The 24361-nt window shown below is 44.9% G+C and overlaps 1 protein-coding gene across 2 annotated transcripts; it reads left to right on the top strand.

Moving 5' to 3' along the window:
* The first annotated feature begins 335 nt into the window (after positions 1-335).
* On the top strand, positions 336-23456 carry ephb6 (eph receptor B6). Of its 2 annotated transcripts, none has more exons than XM_037273173.1 (20): positions 336-472; positions 713-799; positions 6063-6127; positions 9932-10204; positions 12353-12522; positions 12598-12893; positions 17687-17842; positions 18238-18512; positions 18591-18672; positions 18967-19091; positions 19171-19333; positions 19429-19540; positions 19613-19668; positions 19898-20014; positions 20091-20338; positions 20402-20620; positions 21783-21932; positions 22048-22232; positions 22298-22456; positions 22546-23456. In XM_037273173.1, exons 2-20 carry the CDS (start codon positions 742-744, stop codon positions 22649-22651), a joined length of 3015 nt encoding a protein of 1004 aa, XP_037129068.1. In that variant the 5' UTR covers positions 336-472; positions 713-741; the 3' UTR covers positions 22652-23456. The 2 variants fall into 2 exon arrangements, with proteins under 2 accessions (XP_037129068.1, XP_037129067.1); XM_037273172.1 differs by having other exon boundaries at positions 19426-19540.
* Positions 23457-24361: the final 905 nt, after the last annotated feature.

Here is a 24361-nt window from a genome sequence, read left to right as displayed (position 1 = left end):
GATTCGAATTCTATCTGCAGAACAATAAACATAATAGACCGACACATCAGATTTATTATACGTAAATATTTGTGTCTTATAGATTTAGCTTGCATTAAAGTAAGAGGTATAATATTGTTTGTACTATGATTTGACCCCTAGAGAAATGTCACTAAAGTCAAGCATTTTTTTTTCATAATCATTTTGGACTTAAATACCCATATTTAGTTGCCCCTGCCCCCCACGCCCCCGACCGGCTGGGAATGGGGCCATTGAATTGTGTCGAGCCGGCGGGCAAACATCTCCCTTGTAAGAGTCTACTCAAGTCTTCCTCATTGCAGGGAACTGGGGCATGAAAAGCGCCCAGTCAACAAGCTGCAATGCTTTGAGGCGACCAGTGTGTGGCGTGCGTGGGCCAGGCGTGACTTCACAAATAAAAGTGTGCATGACATAGACATGTGAGGGACGCCACAACATGCTGGCTGACACTGAGGTGACTCTCACACTTCTTATTAGGTAGCTCTCTTGTTTCCATGACGATGGCATTGTTTACATAGGCAATTATTTTCTTTCTGTAAATATCACAACCCCCCCCACCCTTTTCTCTCATCCATTCATCCTCCTCCTGTTCCTGATAGTGGAAGCAGACTCCTCCTACCCCTAGCCCCCCCCCTCGACACACACACACTCACACACACAATCTCTCACTCTTTCATGCGCTCTCCCTCCCCAGCCCGCTGTCAGTGTCACTCTGTAGTGGAGATGTGGAGCGTCTTTCTGTGCCTCTGTCTCGTTGTCCGGCCCAATTCAGCTGAAGAAGGTAAGAAGTAACTTTTTACTCACGCTCATGAATATTTCATTTTTCATAATGTTCTGATTGTGATGAGAGCTCGCTCAAAGTTAGTCTTCACTGAGGAACTCCGACTGCAATGTATGGGAATTCAATTGTTGCCAGGAGTAACACCCTCTCACCTTGTTCCAGCGTGCATGTGTGTGTGTGTGTGTGTGTGTGTGTGTGTGTGTGTGTGTGTGTGTGTGTGTGTGTGTGTGTGTGTGTGTGTGTGTGTGTGTTGCCAGGTGCATGTTGGGGCTTATCGTTCATCAGCAAACAGAACAATATGGAGATAAGGTAGCAGATACAAATGAATAATAAGTTGCGTAAGCTACCTCCCCCTCACTCTCTGATGTCCCCCTCAAGCCAGGCAACCCTTAACACCCACACACACACACACACACACACTTACACACACACACACCACACACACACACACCACACACACACATTCTCTGTCGCTCATAAGTAAGAGACCCCCTGCCCCCATCTACATTTTGAGTGCCTGTGGAAGCAAATGTACAAGATTGTTTAAGTGAGATTTTATCCTGGGCAGATGAGAGTGGGCAGGTTTGAGAGATTGGACTGATAGTCGTCTAATGACTCAGATATCATCTGTGCGTGGAGGCGAGGGGTGTACCTGTCTGTCAATGTGTGTTGCGCCCTTGAAGCCGGTCTTACTAAAAAAAAAAGAAAAAACATTTTGGATCGGCACCTGTTCAAAATTTTGAATTCGAAAAACTGACTTGGCATCTATGGAAAATTATTATTCTCTGTGATAAATCACAATGAAAACCTGTAACTATATTCCTTTCTTAAAAAAAACACCCTATTTAATGTAACTGATGCCTGATGCCACTGGTGTTCCACAGGGATCATTGTTAGGACCACTGCTATTAGTCTGTAAATAAATATTATTAGGGTTATAACAAATATGTAACTACTAAATAGCAACAAGCCTACTTTTATAAATAATTATATATAATAATAATAATAATTTAAAAATCCTGCTCAGATCTATTTAAAAATCTCAATCATCTCTGTGTGTGTGTGTGTGTATCAAAGAGGTAACTTGTACGTCAGCGTGTGACCGCCCATCGATCAGTGCTGGCAGCAGATGGCCTGGATGAGGATGAAAGAGCGGGAGCAAGGCCACCGCACTTGAGCTTAGCCTACTGACTCGATGTCGTTGAAATGAAGCTCCGCGTAATACACAAATGACCCAATAGCGGAGGCATCCGTAAAGATCCGCCTCGCCGTGGCATGTCGGGTCTGTCTGGGCACATTCTGTGCTTGTTCTTTGAACCGCCGAGATATTACTTGAGTTATTTTGTAGGCATGCAAATAAGAGTTGGCCGCACAAGCTATCCGACCATTTTCTGCAGCGTTTGTCCTTACTCGAGTCACGGGTGAGCTGGCAACACATAACATTGTGTGTGATTTGGATTTGTGATGATGGCGTGTGGACTTTGTCACCATACGGACGGCAAGAAGGTGCACCTGAGGCCCTTCCAGCGCTTCTGCTCCAGTCAAGCTGCAACTTAATTAGGCAGCTCGTCGCTCTGTCGTTAGGTGTGATAAGCCGTCTTTTCGGGATGATGATGAAAACAAAGGGCGGGCGACGCAAGGCCGGAAAAAAAAGGAACCTTCTGCTCAGGTCGCTGTCTGTTGTAACTGAAAGAGTGCAGCAAGCAGGATTTTTGACACGACACGGCCGTGGTTATTTCGGGACTAAGGTTCATCAGGCCCTGCTCTCTTGGCGTAGGGCTGGCCGTCTGTGGTCGCGCGTAATGATGGTTTGCTTGAGGCTTCGTCCTGGACCGACTGTCTGTGGGTGGAGCATCCGTCGGAGGGCTGCATGCTTGCAAGTGCGGCCATCTTACAAAGAAATGTCAATGTGCAGGTGTAACTGCTTTTGACTACATGAGACTGGTCATTTTTCTCAGCCTTGACTGAGCTAAGGACTTCATGTTGATTTTATTTTATTTTATTTTACACACAGGTTATTTTATTTTACTTTTTTTAATTTCATTTCATTTTATTTTATTTTATTTTATTTTATTAACCACAGCTTCATTGATAACCTGGCAACCTATTTCTTGGTAGCTTTATCTCATCACTATGATGTTTTATTTTTTTTATTCCATGTTGAAATCTTGACCAATCAGGCTGAGTCAAACCCTCAAACCAATGTGTTGGGTATAAATAACCTAGCATTGACTCTGGGTTGGCTATTTCACCCAATTTGGGTAATTTTTGACCTATCAGTTTGAAGAGTGTGCATAATTGAAGGGTATATAAATTTTCAAAGTATATTTTATTCTACTTAGCGTTGCTCTTAAGCTGTAATACAACCTGGGGGATTTGTTAATAATAAAAGCAAAGTCTTTGGCGGATTGTGTAAGGCGTTAAAGTAACATGTGGCCCGAAAGCAGGCGACAACAAACACGACACTTTGCAGGCGCGAGAGTGTGGCGGCAAATGTGGAAAGCGGATTTGGAGGCTGCGAGTTGGAGGGCCGCTCAGCTGTGAGCCGAGCAGAGAAGGTCGCCCGTGAACTAATTCGGGTCACCACTGCACCGTTCTCACCCACGCTTGCGCTCGGCGAGAGACAAACACGATGGCGGCGGCGGCTTTTAATGTACACCCAGTCGGATCCTGCTGTCACTTTTTTTTTCTCCCTATGAATAATAGACACGCGAGCAGGTTGCGAAGAAGATGACTGCGAGGTGGCAAAAGTATTCACACCCTGTATTTAAAATACAATATAGGGTTAACATACTTGTGGTTAAAAAAAAATAAAACAGGTAAAAATAGAAGTGAAACTAAGAAAGTAGACAAGGGGACAAGATGGAAGAGCTGGTAAAAGAAGCAGCGAGTGAAGCGCTGCGTTTTAAATGCAACAGCACTCAGGTCCAGATTGCAGACTCAGCACTTCTCCGAGCTGTCAAGAACAAAAGCCGAGTGTTTCTGCTGTCAGATGGACCAAGAACGGAGATGCTGTGGCAGTGTGTGTGTGTGCGTGTGTGTGTGTCACAGAGTTAAATAAAGAGGCTTTTACAGCCAAGTGGCCCTGCCAGCAAAAGTCCCCCCACCACTACTTTTTTGTCCATGTCGCGAGGTCTTAATTCCCTGAAAGGTGTGCACTCAACGCTTTACCTCGTGATGTCACCGTGAATTATTCACCATGCAAATGTCACGCCACGAGACATGCATGCGGGACTTGGCGACGATCCGCTTATGTACACGTTTGTTTCGCATAGTTAGTAGCCTATCTCACTCCCTCAAGACAAGGGAACTAGAAAGACGTGAATATTCATTTTTAAATCTTTAAACGTGTTATTACTCATGCTTGGCTGCATTCTGACCTTCCTGTGTGAAGTTTGCGTAGTCTCCATGAGCTCGCGTGGCTTTCACGGCTTCCTCCCACTTACCAAAAACACGCATGTTAGGTTCCATGAAGATTATAAATCAAAGGGGTCAAAATGATTTTGTCATGAGATTATCAATCATAGTTTGGCTTTCCCTCAGAGACTGTGAAAGAACGTGTAGGAGAAATTGCCTCATCATATTACGTTGACTGGAGAAAGGTTTGGAACAGTCGAGCGACACAAACAATATAAATATAAACAAAATAAACAATATTTCTTTATCCTCTGCAAAGAAAATGCCAATGTTTTTCATTACTGATACTCTTAACAGCTCAGTCAGAGATAATCCGCAAATGACATCATATTCTTCTCATCACCTGTGACTGAACTTAAGCCATCTGCTGTCAAGGCAGAGATCTTCTCCACGCACAGATGAGAAATTCCCTTTCAGTGAACAATCGTGTGCCAGGAAATCTGATCAAAATTGTATGACCCCGGTAAGAATTATTTATGCAAAACCAGAGGTAGATGTTTCCCCCCGAAGCACGACTTACTGTACGTGGACCGTCAGAAAATAAGCGCCTCTCCCCATGCAATTTTTTTTAACCTCCCCAAAAAAACATTCCAACGAGAAGTTTGTTGCTTCACCATGCACAGGAAACTTTGGTTAAGTGTGCTCGCTGCCAGACTGGAGCGGATGGCGGCCAGCGGGAAATTTGGAAGCCAGCTGGAAAAATTCCTGTGGCCAGATTCTAAGTGTAGACCCCCGTCCCAACAAAAAGTGTGTACTAACACAATGGGGCAGTTTTGCTTGAAAAGTGACAAAGCAATCTTTTCCCGTCTGGCTTTTTTCGAGGGGAAGCATTTATTTCCTTTTATTTTTAAACCACCAAAAGAGATTCATACTGTCTCTTAAGGCCAAAGCAAATTTAGCAAACACGTGGGTGACATCCATCCCTTTTTTGCATTAGTCTATGAGAGTTACTAGCTTGTTTATATTTTCCTTTTTTGTTGTTGTTGTCTTCATTCCTTATGTATCTTATTTGTCTTTTTACTTCCCGTACTGGATTTAAAGGCTTTTAAAACACAATATACAAAACAGTCAGTTCTTTTTCTGCGGTGTTCCTCAAGAGTCAATCTTAGGACCCATTCTTTTTTCCCATAAAGGTTGGGAAACACTGCTTTAGATAAATGAGTCGATTTAAAAAAAAAAAAAAAAAATGTCTCAAGATGACATCATCCTCATTAAAGTGATTTTTTAAATTAATTTTTTATTATTTTGTCTAATTTCACTTCTGCTTGTGTTGGGCTATACATTGGTACATATTGTTCCTGTTCAGCCAGCCTATTCAAAATGTGTTTTAACATGTTTCACCATCTTTTTAATACCTTGGCTCGCTGCTCCATTTTTGCGTGGGAGGCCATCATGTGTCGGAATGCAGCGCCCTGCCTTGAAGTGGATCCTGCTTTTATCAAGTGCTTGAAAACCAATGAGTGGAAAAATCTCCAATTGGCTGTCTGAAAATTTGACCAGCGGTTCATTATTATCATTAGTTGACCTTCAATGGAGGTCACCCTTTTCGGGTCAATCCGTTCGATTTTGCGAACACCGGAGCTTCGTGCCAGCGTGCATCTTCTCGGAACGTCTTATCATCTTTGACATTCGCACATAGCGGGAGAGTGTTGTGATTACACAGCGTGGGTGTGGGTGTGTGTGGGGGATCAAAGCGCAACGTGCACCGGACCTGGATTTCTTCCAGGGTCTGATAATCTGCGTCCATCTTTTTATTTGGAGCTCAAGTTCTATTTTTAGCACGACACATCTCTTCATCAATTTTGAACCTTCTACTAACCTTCTTCTGTATTTGTTTTTGTGACAGTGATGCTGCTGGACACAACTGAGTCTACCTCCGAGCTGGGCTGGACCACTTACCCGGACACGGGGGTAAGGAACCACAACAGGAACATTTCACATATTGACATTTATGGGAACAATTTCAGTTAGTCCAGTACGGGAAAAAAAAAAAATTTCTTCTGGGAAATCCAGACATTTCCCCCAAATCCCTGTTGGCCACCACGCCCCTGCTTCAGTCCTGTTATAACTTCAAAGTTAGCTTCATCCCCGATTGACTAGCGACCAGTCCAGGGTTGCCTCCGCCTCTCACTCCAGTCCAGTCGGGACAGGCTCCAGCAGGATAAGCGGCGGAAAATGAATAGATGGCGGGATCACAAGTGCAGATGTGCGCGTTGTCTCCTCTACTGGAAGTCACTGCATGATTACAAGCTACCTCAAACTGGAAAAAAAAGGCAAATTATATGGATGCTGTGGGGGCTTTTCTCCTCCATGACAGAAGTGAGCCTGCAAATGTGTAATTTCTAGGTATGTTGAACGCTGGCGACACACCACAAGACCAGAAAAAGTTTTGGTCTTAGACCCCCCCCACATGTTCTTTGTCATGTGATTTCATCCATGATGAGATTGCAGTGATTAAAGCCTAGATTTGTCTTTCTCTACATGCGTGTCTGCGTGTGCATGTCTGCTTGCATGACTGTGCCAGGGTCATGTCCTGGGTCAGTAAAGTTCATTCATCTGTGAGTGATTCTGGCTCACTATGTCTACTAATTATACACACACACACCTTTTATCCAATGTCATCATCAGTAAATGAAAAGTGAACAATAACTTCAAGAAAATTCAATTCGCCACTTTGTATAGTTTGGAAAGGCAAACAAAGATGTTTTGCTTCTGCTCATTGTTTATTTTTAAGTACCGCTTTCAGTTTCAGTTGTTAGAGCATTCTTTTCATGCTTAGTGGAAGTCTAGCACAATGTTTACTCAAACGTTGGTGTTTTCTATCTTTTGGTATTTTTGTAGGCAGGCGCTGTTGTGGGTGTGAACACGGTCGACTCACTTACTGCCCAATAAAAACGACTCCACTTAATCCCTTTAAATTCAGCACAGGAGAGTTCTTGTAAAAAAATACTCTTAGTAGTCTTAATAGTAATCCTCTAATTCATTTCTTTGTTGTTTTAAGTATATCAGGCCTAATTATAATTCATTTTTTTGTTGTTTTAAGTATTCCGGGCCCTAAAAAAAAGAGATTTTATTAATGATACATATATTTTTTAAATAAATGATGGATTATTTAGTTATCAGAAATGTGTTCACTCAAATATTAGAATCAGCCTAAATAAAAAAAAGTTAATTTTAGCCCGAGCCTGAAAATGTCCCTAAAACTTACCCTACATTATAGCTTTGTTCAATGAGTCACGCTGAAAGAATTTATCCAACACTGACATCCCCCCCAAATGTGCGAGTGTGCACATGCCGTGCTTATGTGCATGATGGCAAGTGCATGTGAGACCAAGATATGTTTGGATGACCGAGGGCAAAAAAAACAGATGCGGGAGGGGGGGTGGGGTGCTGTTACTTGTATGTTTGAGTCCATGTGTGTCTTCCGTACATTTCTCCCCACATGCCATCTTTTTTTTTCCAAGGCTCGGGGGCACATGGAGATTCCGTGTCCTTGCTGTGTCTCCGTGCTCCAAATGACAGCCCGCCCCCTCCTTCCTCTTCCTCCTTCTTCTTGTCCTTTCAATCTTTCCTCCTTTCACATGCATACAACCACTTCGTTCGGTCTCCCACTCGGAGTCCGTGCAACACAACTCATGACTTCAGTTAAAGCAGTTTGCATTCTTATCACGCCTTTATCCCAATTCCATCACGTCCGTATGTCTGCTGAAACGCGTGTGTGTGTGTGTGTGTGTGTGTGTGTGTGTGTGTGTGTGTGTGTGTGTGTGTGTGTGTGTGTGTGTGTGTGTGTGTGTGTGTGTGTGTGTGTGTGTGTGTGTGTGTGTAAGTGTGTGTCTTTATGTCCTGGTTTGGGCTCTGAGCCGCCACCCCGCCCTGTTCTTTTGTCACCGGAGGGATTATGAGGCTCGCCGGCATTTCAGATCAAATCAAATCATATATGTGAGTTGTTCCTATTTTTTCTGTTTGTTACTTATTAGCTACCCCCACACCACCAACACACACACACACAATCTGTGAGCCCACTTTTTTTCGTGGTGTGTGTCTCCCACACCGAGTCTGTGTGAGCATCTGGACATGAGTTGTGGCCTACAGCAGCTCCAAGCCAGTGTTCTCATTTTTCTGTTTGTGTGTTTGGCTTTTTGTCTTGTTCAATAAATGGATGCAAGTGCATGTGTGAGCGTTGTTCTCCTTGCCCACACGTGAGGGGCATCACAACATCTCAATTGTAGAATGCAGATTTTCTTTTGTGTAGGTGTACCTAATGTTATGACCAGTGGGTGTTTGCATGTTGCCTCCCTTCCAGTTCTCTCCTTTGTCTCAAATTACATTCCATCCCTTTTATTGTGACAGCATGGCCGAGTCTTCACATCTGCGTGTCATCATTATTTTAATTGGACCAAATGTTGTGCGATGATTCAGACTTTTGTCACAGTCGCACAAAGACAGACACAAGTTGTTTGAGCGAGTGTTCCCGCCCATTTGGCCTGCCATTGTTGCGTGGAGAATGATGAGCATGTTTAATACATCATTCCTCAACGTTACGACATAAAAGGACCGAGGGCTGCGCAAGCCTTTTTTTTTTTCACACTGCCAGCGAATAAATGGTGAAGCTAAACCGCGGGGACCGCATTTGCATTTTGACTCGTCGGCTTTGGCGCCGCCGGGTTTTCTCCATGAATGAAGTGCTCAAAAGCCATGATGGCGTCGACAGTATTAGGATTCACCATAATGACACCGCTGGCCTCTGTTTATGTTCATGTTATGCGATAGTCACGCAAGCGTCCAAGTGAACTTATATGCAAATGAAATGGCAGGAGAACAAATTGCGCTGAAAATAGTCAGTCCTAGCTTGGGGTGAGCTAAAAACATTGATGAAGTAAAAAAAAAAAAAAATGGCCGCTTTGTAAGTCTTGTCATAATGTACCGTATTTTCCGGACTATAAGGCGGACCTAAAAACCTCAAATTTTCTCAAAAGCCGACAGTGCGCCTTATGGTCCAGTGCACCTTATATATGGACCAAATCCCGGCCCGTGGGCCAAATGCGGCATGCGTCTAAATTTAAACTGGCCCGAAGCATTGTGTCATAAAATCAATCATAAGTGGCCCACTGAAGACTATGAATCATGAATCAAAAAGACTATGGATCATTATTTTGTGATTATAAAGTAATTTGTTGCGTCTGAAGTTGAAATAAAAAAGATAAAATGGAGAATGATTTGATTTGGATTAAAAATCTGACATGATGCAACCTGGCCTGTTTACTGCAGTCACAAACACCAATATCACCCTTCTTATTTATACAACAACAATAAAACAAACTTAATACATCTAATAAAAAATTCATTCAACTTTCATAAAATTGTTAATTAGTTATTATTTTAATCTTTATCTTTTCTGGTAGTGCAATTGACAACAGATTCTCGTTTGCAATATCAACCTATCGGCAAAGGATATAGTAAAGGATATAGTTACTTATTTACAAGTTCATTTACAATGGTAATGGTTCGTGGAATGTCGGTGCGAATGGTCGGCCCCTATACAGGACTGTCTCAGAAAAGTAATGCATTAATGGTGCGCCTTATAGTCCGGTGCGCCTTATATATGGACAAAGTTTTAAAATGGGCCATTTATTGAAGGTGCGCCTTATAGTCCGGTGCGCCTTATAGTCCGGAAAATACGGTACTCTAACAAGCATTTGTTTGCGTTCCTTCCAGTGGGACGAAGTGAGCGTCCTGGACGACCGCGGGAGGCTCATCCGGACGTTTGAGGTTTGCAACGTCAACCAGAACTCGCGCACCAAAGACAACTGGTTGGCCACGCCCTTTCTGTATCGCCACGCCGCCCCGCGGGTCTTCATCACCCTGCGCTTCTCGGTGCGGGACTGCGCCAGCCTGCGGAACCCGTCACCCACCTGCCGAGAGACGCTCACCTTGTACTACAAGCAGGCCGACAGCCAGCGGGAACTGGAGAGGACTTGGGCGCCGGAGGTGAGGCCGTCGCTTCCATGTACAGTACACAGACACGAAAATATGTCGGGCATTTTCTATCTAGCGCATTTGAATTTTTTGTTCATACATTTACCTGACTTGTGAATTTGTTGAGATTTGCGTTGACTTTCAAATTTGGTGTGGACAGATCCATTTAATAATAATTCATTAAATTTGTATAGCGCTTTTCAAAAACCCAAAGACGCTTACAGGGAACAAGGCAAAGACATACAGGAGGGGAAGGGGACGGGGAAGAGACAATGGGATAAAATTAAGAAGAGGAAACCAGTTATGGGTAGGGGAGGACATAGGCTTGAGAGAAGAGGTAAGTTTTTAGACGGGACTTAAATATGGAGAGTGTGGGTGAGTCACAGACAGACTGAGGGAGAGAGTTCCAGAGTCGGGGTGATGTGCAGGAGACACAGATGTCAAACTCAAGGCCCGGGGGCCAGATACGGCCCGCCACATCAGTTTATGTGGTCCAAGAAGACAAATTGTGCATCAAATTCATGTGTCATTACTAGAATTGCAAATTGTCTTCACTTTTAAAAATATCTTTTTTTTTTTTAATTTGACCAGTTTTTACTCGTCTGATTTGAAAACGAGTTATTTGTCGGTTTGTTTTGTAGCTTATACTGTATATAATATGAGGTGCTCATACATTTATTTGGGTAGACAGTCATAATGGCCCTCTGAAAGAAACTATGACTACAATACGGCCCGCGAAAAAAATTTGTTTGACACCCCTGCTTTATGAAGAACAATTCCTAATAGTGCTGTACTGATGAGTTGAGACTCAGTGAACTATATCATATATAGTTTACTTTATAACACAATCAATGACAATACGTTGCACTCCACATACGTCAACATCTTCATATTCAAAAACTAATACGTAAACTTATGAAAACTAATTATACTGAAAAATTCCAAGACATTATAAACCACTTTGTTGCATATAATTCTTGACACGTGTATTCTTAATAGCGATAACACGCAACATTTGCCGTTCGCACGCTAATGTCACCCTTGTTGTACAAGCAAGTAATTGCCTAATCATGCTCATCATTTGTGTTCTTGCCGAGAGGAGACGACGCCTTACATCACATTGATGTGAAGCTAATAAGCTACGATTCGCAGGGTACGGAAAGATGTCGCTGTCATCTCTCAAAACATCACCGCCGTCCAAATGATTGCCTCTAAAGGCTTCCTAAGTGGCTGTGGCGGCCTTTGCAAAGATGTTTTATTTAGTTCACTGAGAAGTTTTCTCTGCTTTTTCCGCCCATTTCGGGACCCATCGGCAGTCAGGGAGGGGGGGATATTTGTAAAGATGAGTGTGTCGCTCTTCGGGGAGATGAGAAGCCTTTTTTAACATGCAAATCAAAGCCTGATGAGGAAGGAGCAGGAAGCGCTGAAAGTCGACGAGAGGGTTTGAACGCAAATTCCTGCAGCGACCTGCTTGGAGCCGAATCAACATTTGCCTTGCTCCTCACTTTGTCTTGCATTTAAATTTAGTCAGATTGATTCCATGGTATATTTTGAGGACATGACAATAAACCCACAAAAAAAAATCATGAAAATGCTGTAGTTTACATGCCAGGCCACTCGGCGGCATTGGTAATTGCCTTAGTTGTTATATTGTCCTCAATTGAGTAACTGAACAGTTGAGTGTATTAGTGGTCAAAGTTCACGCGTCCATCTACTGTGTCAATATTTCATATAAGATTATATATCATTCGCTTATGATTGTATTTATTTTAACTTTCTGAGTCATCCATTAATTCCTGAACTGAAATCTGAAACGAAAGGCAAATGCTAATGCTAATTTCACGGAAGATTTCAATTTGCGGTGTCGTGCTGATGAATCGGGAAGTGGTAAGTGAAAAAAAAAAGTGCTGCTCCCTATATGTCAATATTGGAACTAAAAACCTTTTACATTAGTTTCAAACATTTGTATTTTCTCCATCTCAAATGACATTCTCAGAAAAAGAAAGGACATAAAGAAAACTGTTCTTATTTCTGTTTTACTTTTTTAATATCACAATTCTATTCTTATCTTTTTATTTTGTTCATGTTAAAAATGCTACAGAGTAGTTTATATCATCTTCTGTCTATTAACGTAATTAATATTCTCTTGCGTCCGTGCAGCCTTCCAGCGGCGAGAAGGAGAGCAGGGAGGGCTGGGTGAAGATTGATACCATCGCAGCAGACAAGAGTTTTTCCAAGGTGGAGCCCAGTTCACCACATCAGTACCAACCCAACCGCTACAGCCGCATCAACATCAAGACACGCAGCTTCGCCCCGCTCACACGCAACGGGTAAAGACGGCCACGCGTGTGCCCTGCTCCACTCCAGATTGCGAGAACTTTGGCTCATGTGACCTCCCTCGGCAGATTCGTCCTGGCCGTTGTGGACAGCGGCGCCTGCGTTTCCCTCATGGGAGTGTCGGTCTTCTACCGCCGCTGTCCCGCCACCAGCCTCTACTTGGCGTCCTACCCGGCCACCCCCTCCGGGGCCGAGCCCACGGCTCTGGTGCCCGTGGGTGGAACCTGTGTCCCCCACAGCAAGGCCCAAGGGGGCAACGGGCCTCGTATGCACTGCAATGCCGAGGGCGAGTGGATGGTGCCCGTGGGCGTCTGCGTCTGCGATGAGGGCTTTGAACCCAACCTTAACGGATCCGCCTGCTTGGGTAAGCCAGCGTCGGCATAATCACGCCGTCATGTGGAAGGATTAAAAGTGCACAGGCGGGTTGATAAGCCTCGATGATGCCTGCTCTGATTGTGGAGGAATAGAAATGACTTTGGCGATGTTTTGCCGCATAAAAAGATAAGCAAAAGGACTGCGGTCACCTTGTGATAGTGAATAGAGATGCTGTCAATTTGGTCCACAACTTGAACTTGTGGTGATGGAAAGTTTAGATGGAAGCAAGGTTAAGATGGGATGCTTGAGCAAATATTTTACATCGGAGAAATTGACCACACCGGTATGGAATCGCAGAACGTATCCACCAGATGTTATCCAATTCTTTCAAGTTTGATTGATTCCGTTTTGAAAGATTTGTATTCAGTTGGCCTCGGTATAAAAGTGAGTCAGTGAATATTGAGCCCATTTCAGCCATCACGCTGGAAATGGCGCAAGCTGGACTAAAGAGCACGCCACCGTTATGAGCACACGCACGCTTCTGAATCCTTCATTTAAAAGATTCCGCCGGCAACTGCGTCCATATGGTCCAACTCATCAGAGAGCACAGCAAAGCGCACTGCCATCGTAGTTTAGGAAATAATGCCGACGTCGTCTGTCCGGCCGGGGCTTGCACGTCTGTTATTTTTGTTTTGGGGGACAATGAAGAGATGAGCGAACAGTGACGAGATATAAGAAGAGGACAGCAGGGGGGGGGCGGGGAAGGAGAGTCGTCATGTGAGCGGGCTGTGACACATTTAGGTCACGGGGACGTAAAGGCCACTCGTCTGTGAGCAAATGATGGAAACAGCGGGGGTCGGCAATGCAACGGCTGGTGGTCGGCTTGGATTGACCAGTATAGGATGCAATTTAAACAAACAGTTGTCTTTTTCAAGCGTATGCACACGGGAACGCCAAAGAGGCGAGATTTTTAAAATTCAAATCTGCGGAAGTTTTTTTTCTATAATTGTCTGTCTAATTGGGTCCACTGTATGTACGCTAGCAAGCAAAGTTCCTCCCGAATTTTGCTGCCAAAATCCGGAGGCTCGTGACAATGACTGTTTCAGTCGCGCCAGCTCAGCTGTGAAATATGTCAAGGCTTTTTCTCTCGTCCAAACTTGGTTGAAAGGCACTTGCGAGCGATCTCACGGTTGCGACCATCTTTGGACGAGCTGTGTTTTTGTTGAGCCATTCGTTGAGCGATGATTACAAGAGAGACAAAATGGTGATGAAGTCATCGCTGGTAATCAAACATTGCCAGATGACGGTCGGGATGGCGTGGACGTGCAACCTTTTGTTTTCTGGCACATTTGTAAATGTCATTGGCTGCTCCGATCCAAACTTGACAAGCGTCGGCGAAATGTTAATCGTTTAGACACCTCACTTGAAAAAAGAACACGTACTTCTCTCACTGTTAAGTGCGTCTGCTTATTTGCATTTCAGCTCGCCGCTTGTTTTTAACAAGTAGGAGGCACTTTGCAAGCGGCTGCTTTCCATCACTTATTTTCCAAATGTCACAACGAAACAAAACAAACTCCATGAAAGCTATTTTCATGTGGCTGATCGAAATATGTTTCCCAAATATTATTAGTTGTTGAGTATTTAGTTTTGTACTCCCCCCCGACACAACCTTTGAAACTTTAAGAGTGATGACAAAGCGTCACAAAGGCAAAGCTTTGCTATTTTGCGCCCAAAAAAACACAGCTGACATTTTGGCAGAAAGCAATTGAAAAAGTCCCATTTTAATTATTCATCAAAGAGTTTGTCATAAGCAAGTAGAGCGGAACATCCGCCCGCGCTATACCGTCACGGTGACATTCGGAAGCTTGTTTTCGTGCCGAATCTCCTCTCGTCTCGTTTGAAAGCGCACACGTGCGCGCCGGCCGGCCGGCCGGATGTTGTTTGGGTTCTGGCCGACTGATGAGTCTCTTCTTGACATTTGTGAGGCCTCGTGTGGGTGAACGAGAAGCTTAGAAGGGCATTCGCGCGAAATAGGACTGACTGAGCAGGGGAAACCAATTATGCATCAATGAGAATGTAGCTTTGGCTGGCTGGCTAAGCGTTAGCCACGCTGCGTGTTTGTTGCGTGACCTGAGTTGAGGCCGTCGACAAGTCATCTTTATTTTTTTTCTGTTTGATAAACTGATTGAAAGTGCAACAGCGGCTATGTCGCTCCTCCCTCCACCCTAAACACTAACAAAGGGATCACATTCTGTTCGTGGTAGGCTATATTAGATTAGCTAACGACTATATTCAATTTGCTAATAATGTTTAATTTACCATAGCTTTGCAGTTGTGTATTTTCTGTATATTCAGTTTCAAATGTTCCCAAATTTTAGACATTCGTTGTTTTAAGCATGATTTCCTCCTGCCTTGCGCTTATTGCAGTCTGCGGTCATCCATCTGAAAGTTGGAAAAACAACCGACCAGTGATGGAGTGACGTAGCGATATAGTATATATTCCGCATGAATACTTCACTTTTGTTTGGCAGAAGCGTGCCGTGATGTGATCTCAAATATGCGCCTTGGCTCGATAAAGATTGGAAAACACGGCATGCACTAAGTATTCTTACAGGAAGGGAAAATTGCAGCAAAAATGGAGTTGGCCCTCTTCTTTTTCAGCTATAGCTAATCTATTGAGAACATTTTGGAGCGTGCCTGTTGAAAACATTTGCAGTGTCCAAGGTCGCTGATGTTAGCTGAGAGGGTGGCTGCAACGACATCATCTTCTTTCTTCGTCTTCACTCACTAGTTAGTGTTTACTAGTTCCCAACATCATCGTGTACACAAGAGAAAGGGAAACAAAAGAATGGACATGATTTGTCGGCCAGTAGCTGAGCGAATGTGTGATTCACTGGATGCTGGATGCTCGCATCTGTGCCTGAGTGCGTGCGTGTGTGTGTTTGTGTGTGTGCGTGTGCGTGTGTGCGACAGATTATGCTGGGAGTCGAAAGAGAGAGAGCGAGAACAAGAAGAAAAAGTGGGTCACTGATCCAGGCAGCAGCAAAGTATTGTGTCGAGATCATGAAATTACGCATCCAGCTGCCCTCATGTCTCTCTCTTTGAATAGCACATTGCTTTTTTTTTTTTTTTTCTTCTTTAAATCTCACTCTACCCAAATAGAAACAAGAAGGTTCAGTGCAATTAAAACTAATACCGATCAGGCCAGTTTGTGAATCCACCAAGGTTATTATAGAGAACAAAAACTAAAATGGAAAAAAAAAAATGTTCATGAAATAAAGCAATTACCACAAAAATGAACTGAAACTACATTTAGAAAATTAACTAAAACCATCATTACAGAAAAAAGCCCTTCATTTTGTTTCTTTATTGCACAACATATAGAGAGCTTTTTTTGTCTTGCACTCAACAAATACTCAATGCATGCTTTTCATCCAATTCATGTTTCATGTCAAACGTGTAAGCCGACACGTCGGCCGATGTGCTCGCGGAGCATGAAAGATGGAGGAAAACTGCCGTTAACATTGTCTTCCTCCCTTTCTTTCTTCGTTCCTTCCTCCAAGTCAAGAACTCACATGTCCGCTTTGGGTGCTCTGTTTTGCCCTTTCCCATCTTCACACCTGTATAAAAGCCACGCTCGAGTCCAGCCGACAAGCGAGAACACCGAAAGGCTTTCATCGTGTCATTCTCTCTTTATCTTTTACTTCCTTCTCCTTCTTCCTTCCCTTTTGCATAGCGCTTAAGCACATGCCCCAAAGAAATTTGTGCACATGCCCACAATGGTGCAATCCTCATGCCCCCCCTCCCCTTTTTTTTTAGATTTAATAAAGGTTCTGTTTTTGATTGTTCCTCCCGTCGGGCGCTGAAATAAGCATGGCCTTTGCAGGCATGGCAACTCATCAACACTCAATCGTCTTGCAGCGGCAGCTCGGGACAAACGAGGCCGCGAGCGCGGCGACGGGCGCGTTTAGCCTCGACCTCGGCGTTCGGTCGGCGCACGTGTGACGTTAGCACTCGACGCACGCTCCACATTTGGAAGCAGTCAAATATATTAGCCGGCAGTTTTATACTAGCAGACAAATTCCATTCATTTTATCACTTTATTTTTTATTCAATCTTTTCTTTCATGTGTTTTCAATAATAACAGCTTGTGGGAGTCACGCCTTAATATTGATTCAAGCGTTTCCCTTTCCAAGCGTCCAAATTGGAGCCCGAGCTAAGAAGGATTATCGTTGTTCCTCTAAATGTGCGGCTTTCTTTCAAATAGGTCGCCTCTACCCTCAGCAAAACAACATGGCGGCCAGCACAACATGTGCGGCTCTTGCGTGGCGGCCGGTGGCCTGGCGAGACGCCGGCCACCGTTTCAGCCTTTCAGCAGCAGAATGCAACTTACTGCTAATAACAGGCCTCGCCTTTCACCACTAATTCACAAGAATTGGATGCTCGGCCCCAAAATCATTTTTGCTGTGGTTGCATTTGTCTGTGAGGGAAAATACCAAACAGCACATGTATTTCCTCCTGGGGAGGAGAGGATGAAAAATGTAAAATAGTATTAAGAACATATCTTATTATTATTATATTGTTAATATCTAGTTATTGTCATTATTTTTTTCATATTATCCACAAAAAAATCTTTAAAATGTTCCAGGAAATATTAAAAAAATCATGGGTAGGCATATAGTCAGACTGGAAATTTGAAATGGTGACATTTGAATTTTTTAAGACAAATTTATGAGAACAGTATTTTTAAAAAAAAAAAAAAAAAAAACATTGACAGTTGTAATTATTCATTACATTATTATCATTGATTAACTGAAAGACTATTCTTATGTCTTCCTGCAGGCTGCTCAGTGGGCTACTTCAAGCCGGCCTCGGGTTCCGCTCCCTGCTCGGTGTGTCCCCCCAACAGCAGAACAAGCCACGAGGGCTCCAGTGTGTGTGAATGTCGCAGCGGCTTCTACCGGGCGGCTGGCGACGCCAACTCGTCGGCCTGCACAAGTGAGCCTTTTGTGCGCTTTTGTCGGTCACGCTCCGAGGGAGTCCCGCGCTCGTTTATCTTGCTCACGCCGCAGCGAGATGCCACATCCATCATCTGCTTGCTCTTACAGATCTTTAGTTGAGACGTTTGGTCTCCTCGCTTCACATTTGTCAACACGCACGCGGGTCAGTCGTAAATCCATCTTCTTTTTTTGACAGCGTTTGTTCTCATTTGGGTAAACTGGGGCCCATCTGGGCCGACTTTAGCCATGACGAGGGGCTGCAACAAAAATAACCAGTTGAACGCACATCCAAATATTACAATATGGACAATTGAGTGCATGTTTTCCAACATTCCTTAAATGTCCTTGCTCGCTTGTTTTGTTGATCCAAACTCACTTTTATTCTCTACGCAGCTCCTCCCTCGGCTCCAGTGTCCTTGTCGTGGGAGTATGAGAGCGGCGACGGCGGCGGGGTATCTTTAAGGTGGCGCCCCCCGGTGGATATAGGAGGCCGCAGTGAAGTCTGGTACGGAGTGGTGTGTCGCATCTGCCCCTCGCCCACCATCACCAACCCAGCGTCGTGCTCCTGGTGCGGAGAAGGTGTCACCTTCAGCCCCGTCCAGACCAACCTCAAGCAAACCAGCGTGACCCTAAACAACCTGCTCACCAGAGTCACCTACCTCATACAGGTGAGTTGTCAGGTTTACAGCCTGGGTTGGGGTTGACATCCTGCTCAAAGGAGCTATGTGTTGTTCTCGCTGTGCCAGGTGCAAGCCATGAATGAGGTATCGGCGCTGAGCCCGTTCCCCGCTCGTTACACAAGCATCAATTTTACCACGAGCCAGTCAGGTGAGTTGGGACGGACGGGATGAAAAACGAGGAGATGAAAGTGAAGACCGCTTTTGATGTTAATGTATTTATGTTTGGTACTGGCATGAAGCTGCCCTCCTCCTCCTCTTTCCGCTCTCGCTGTCCAGGCAGGAAGGTTGTGCGAGGTTACAGTATCCCGTCAGATCCCATTATAGTCTCTGTGGGATGACTAAAAGGACCGAGATGAATGAAGAAGGGAGATTATGTTGCATGTTGTCTTGGCAAACAAATTGAAATGACACCTTTGAATTTGGCAATGATTGTATCCCACAGTTCCCAGTACAGTTCCCATGATGCACCAGCTGAGCCGGGCCCCGGACTCCATCACCCTGTCATGGCCGCAGCCTGACAGACCCAACGGCGACATTCTGGAGTACCAGCTCAGATACTTTGATAAGGTGTGCGTACTGGGGTGGGCGGGGCTAATTCCAAGAACCAGCAGATGTCTCACGGTTGACTCCGTGGTGGCTTTGACAGGCCTCGGACGTGGACAGCGCGGTCAGCGTGTACAGCGAGACCAACACTCTAACCGTCGGCTCGCTCATCGCGGGCTCCATCTACGCCTTCCAGATCCGAGCTCGCAACGAGCGCGGCTTCGGTCCTTACAGCAACACCGTCTACTTCACCACACTGCCTCTTGGTAAGGCTCAAAATGAATCCTGGAGGCTAACATGGCATCCATTCAGCAATGTATTGTTATTATTATTATTATTTCCATCTTCTCTTTCATAGAAGAACATTCACAGCAGGTTCAAAATCAGCTTCCTCTGCTCGTGGGCTCAGTGATGGGAGGGGCAGCGTTTCTGCTGGTGGTGGCGGCCATTGTGGTGGTGGTGGTCTTTCGCAGGTGAGTCGGTGGACCAATGTAACCAGACCAAACGCATATCGTGCAATTAATGTGTTTGCTTTTGTGCGTCAGTAAAAGGAGGGCAAGTCCATACAGCGATAGGCTCCAGAGGTACATCAGTAACAGAGGTGGGAGGATGCACTTTTTTTTTCAAGGTTCTTTTTACCCCTTTGACTGCAGTTGACATACGTTTTCGTCAAAAACGAGACAGAAGTTTTAAATCCAAAGAATAGCAGAAAAAAATATTTTAAAAATTCCCGGCTGTAGTTCTAAATTAACCTTTCATTAGTACTATGTGATTTACTCGCATGTGCATGCTCCCTCTAGTGGTGACTTAGAATCAATCTGTTTCTCCAGGTGGTGTGAAATATTACGTGGACCCCTCCACTTACGAGGACCCCAGCGAGGCCGTCAAAGAATTCGCCCGAGAGATTGAGTCCACTCACCTGAAGATCGAGGAGGTGATTGGTTCTGGTAAGTCTCATTTCTCTCGGAATGGGCCAGTGACTGTTTGATGGCGATAATGAGCAATGCTTCTTGTCCTCTGCAGCCCAGTTCGGGGAGGTGTCCAGAGGTCGCTACCGTCCGCCGGGCCGCCGGGAGTTGCTGGTCGCTGTCAAAACTTTGCGCTTGGGGGCGTCCGACAGAGAGAAGGGCATGTTCCTGAGTGAGGCGGGGGTCTTGGGACAGTTTGACCACCCCAACGTGCTCAAGTTAGAGGGCGTGATTACCCGTGTTCCCTCGGCAAGGATCATCACAGAGTTCATGGAGAACGGACCCCTGGATTCCTTCCTCAGGGTGAGACGATCAAACAGAGAACTTATGTTTGACCTTGTATTGACTTTTCGTCGCCCTCTATAGGAGAACGAGGGTCAATTCAGCGTCCTCCAGCTGGTGGGGATGCTCCGAGGTGTCGGCGCTGGGATGCGTTACCTGTCGGAGAGGAACTTTGTCCACAGGGACCTGGCGGCCAGAAACGTGCTGGTCAACTCCAACCTGGTGTGCAAAGTGTCCGACTTCGGCCTGTCCCGACTCATGAGGGGCATGGACCACAACATGCCGACGTACACGGCCTCGCTGGTGCGTACCGGGGGATCGGAACTTCCTTCTAGTGAAATGTGGAGTACCGTATTTTCCGCCCTAAAAGGCGCACCTAAAAACCTAAAATTTTCTCAAAAGCCGACAGTGCGCCTTATAGGCCAGTGCGCCTTATATATGGATCAACTGATGAATTTGTTGATCCATACTGGTTGTACACAGTGCTCTGCCAAAATGTTTCAGTACGTTTTAGTACGACTAATAAATTACAAGGTCGCATCGCTTCCCAGCATTACGGCAACTGTAGTCAGGGGGCGTCACCGAATAGCTGTTGTACCCGCGAGGCTATTTCCTGTCAAAATAGGCTGCTCTGTTAATGTTTCGAGTAAATCTACGGATCGATATGGAAGGGAAACATAGGTAAGTAGTACCAATGCGTTAGATCGAACTTTAGTCAGTTCCGATCATTTTATAGGAGATCGTTTGAGAAACGCGATTGTTTACACTTTGCTGAGGCTCATGGGAGATTGCGAGGTGAGGCTCGTGAGACTTTGCGGATGGCTAATGCTATTGCGATAGCTGCTATACGTACCAGGCTATTTCATGTCAAAATAGGCTGCTCTGTTAATGTTTCGAGTAAATCTACGGATCGATATGGAAGGGAAACATAGGTAAGTAGTACCAATGCGTTGGATCGAACTTTAGTCAGTTCCGATCATTTTATAGGAGATCGTTTGAGAAACGCGATTGTTTACACTTCGCTGAGGCTCGTGAGACTTTGCGGATGGCTAATGCTATTGCGATAGCTGCTATACGTACCAGGCTATTTCATGTCAAAATAGGCTGCTCTGTTAATGTTTCGAGTAAATCTACGGATCGATATGGAAGGGAAACATAGGTAAGTAGTACCAATGCGTTAGATCGAACTTTAGTCAGTTCTGATCATTTTATAGGAGATCGTTTGAGAAACGCGATTGTTTATAGAGGGCTCGTTGGTTATTGGCTAGTGGATGCATACCGCAACCCTAGTCAACCTCAGTTTGATGCAGTATAGCTTCTATTTTATGCGCCTTATAAGCCGGTGCGCCTTATATATGGACAAAGTTTTAAAATGGGCCGTTCATTGAAGGTGCGCCTTATAACCCGGTGCGTCTTTTAGGGCGGAAAATACGGTACTTAAGCAGCTCCCGTTGTCCTGTATCAGGGGAGCAAGATCCCTGTGAGGTGGACGGCTCCGGAAGCCTTTCAGCATCGCAAGTTCAGCTCGGCCAGCGACGTCTGGAGCTTCGGCATCCTCATGTGGGAAGTCATGTCGTACGGAGAGCGGCCCTACTGGGACATGAGCAATCAAGAAGTGGGTACCAAGGAGCTTTTTAGTCTTCAATTTCAGTTTTATGGAAGATGAATGGTTTTGAGCTTTACTTTTGCTCGGGGGTCCATGTGAGTCCTTTTGTCAATGTTCCACACAGGTGATGAAGGCTGTAGCGGAGCAGTTCCGCCTCCCCGCCCCCACCGGCTGCCCCTCAGCTCTCCACTCGCTGATGCTTCAATGCTGGCAGGCCGAGCGAGAGGACAGGCCGAGCTTCGAGTCCATCCTGTCCTCCATGGACCGCCTCATTAGGCATCCCGTGTCCCTCAAGACGGACATAACGCGGTAAGACCGCCGACCATGCGCCGAGTCTCCACACAGGGGGTCTTTGATTTGTTTTGTATCTGTAGAAGCTGCTTGCAGCCACTGCTAAGCCCCACCCCCACAGACTTCTCATCAGTGTCCACAGTCAGCGATTGGCTACGGGCGCTGAAGATGGAGCGATATCAAGACGAGTTCGCTCGGGCGCATTTGGACACGTTGGACAGAGTCAGCCGCCTCACCGTGGAGTGAGTCCGGCCAAAAACTCGCAGGGGGGGTGGGGGATTTCGTCAACCTTTACCTCCAACTCTCCTGACTCTTGTGCTGTCTCCATCAGAGACATCCAGAACCTTGGCGTGAACCTGCTGGGTCACCAGAGGAAGATCTTCAACGCCGCCCAACAACTCAAGGCCCATCTGACTCAAGGTCAGGTGGAGGTTTGACTGCAAGCCTTGGTGACTGAAGGCCCAAAACTTGAAGGAAACCAGCATGTACTGTACTTCCACTGACTCTCGACACAACATTCAAAGTCACGTCCGGGGACTGAAAGGAGCGACAAAGTGCACTATGGGAAATGAAGTCCAGCCATGAGGAAGAAGAGAACGGTATCTTGTTTCAGACGAAATCAGACTTGATTGTTTTCCTCTCCTTCGCGTCTCCTTTTCGGCACCCCTCGTCCACATCCGGAACGTTGGCGTTATTATTTGACATTTTTTATTTTTTGATAATCTATCAGGGGAGGTTGCCCTGAGCAAGGAATTGCGGCAAGACAATGATCAAAGTATTTTTGTGCGTGCGACTTTATTTTACCAAAGGCTGGAAAGTGTTGCTGCCTTTCAAGGTTCTTCTGCGTAGTTGCTTTAAACTTGAGGAGGGGGGAAAAAAAGATTTTAGTCACCCCGAAAGACATGTTTTCCCCAGGACATATCCGTGGTCGGACTGCAGGCACGTTCGTAACACTTTTATTCTCACTTTCTGTGGCAAAAAGACATTTTTTGGTGTAAACAGCACCCCACGAGGTTTCGTACTGTAGAGAACTCTCACGCTTCACTTTGTTTTTCTTTGGACTGCAAAACACCGAGAGCTTTTGTGATCGGATCGGATCGGACTCACACTTGAAGGGAATGACCACGTGTGTGCGCGTGCGTGTCAGCTTACACGTAAATAGCTGTGTTTACATGTATGAGTGAGTGTTCACCGCAATTGTGAAACATTTGTAAAATAAATGAAAAGATTTTATTTAACATATATGACTGTCATTTTATTTAACAGTACTCCCGCGCATGTGTGGATTTGAACAAACATTGTAAACCAACACCTCAATAGAAATGTGTATACACATATATTGTTCTGATTCTCTATTTTCTCACTTTTATTATTCAGATCACTTTTTGGCCTGCTTATATGTAAGTACTCCCACGATACATCTGCTCACCGTTCCCATTGACCATTCGTGGTAAATATAGATACGTGGACATTTAAAAATAAAGCCTGATCATTTTTTTCACTTTAATAACTAAATTCTGTGATGTAAATGTATTGGATCAAGGTTTATGTTAGCAGTTTATACAGGAGAGTAAAAGAAACTCATGACGCTGACATCGATCAATACCAACATCAGAATCGTTATCGATGATTGGATTGTTCCGCCCCTCATTACTCGAGACAAATGAATAGCAGACATGACTGAATGACAGTAGAGGATTTGTTTTTGTTTCCGCATTGACAGCCCTTGACATTGACAACCCAGGATGACTTTCACGGTGGAGTCATTGATCTTTGTGGAGGTCAGCATTTTTGGAACCGAATCACAGCGGGAGATCTGCTGGCCTCAGCATGGGTCGGACAAGACTCGGCTGTCTGGCATGGTGGCACCACCAGGAGGACGTGACAAGCGATTTGCGGCGATAGCAAGACTGCTTACGCAAACTCGCTGGAGAGCACCAATGAGACGTTATGTCACGTATGACAGGAAGCCTTATTGCTAGTATTGTCTTCTGAGGAAGTGCTTGTAATTTATTTATTTATTCATTTATTTATTTATTCATTTAGTGCAATTGTATTTCTTGTTATTTATTTCTTGTTTATTTATTTCTTGTTTATTTATTTATGTATGTATTTATTTATATCTAATTTTCCAAAACATTGATGGT

Source organism: Syngnathus acus, chromosome 16 (genome assembly GCF_901709675.1).
Source record: "Syngnathus acus chromosome 16, fSynAcu1.2, whole genome shotgun sequence".
Taxonomy (NCBI): Eukaryota; Metazoa; Chordata; class Actinopteri; order Syngnathiformes; family Syngnathidae; genus Syngnathus; species Syngnathus acus.
This window is presented reverse-complemented; position numbering and strand designations above follow the sequence as displayed.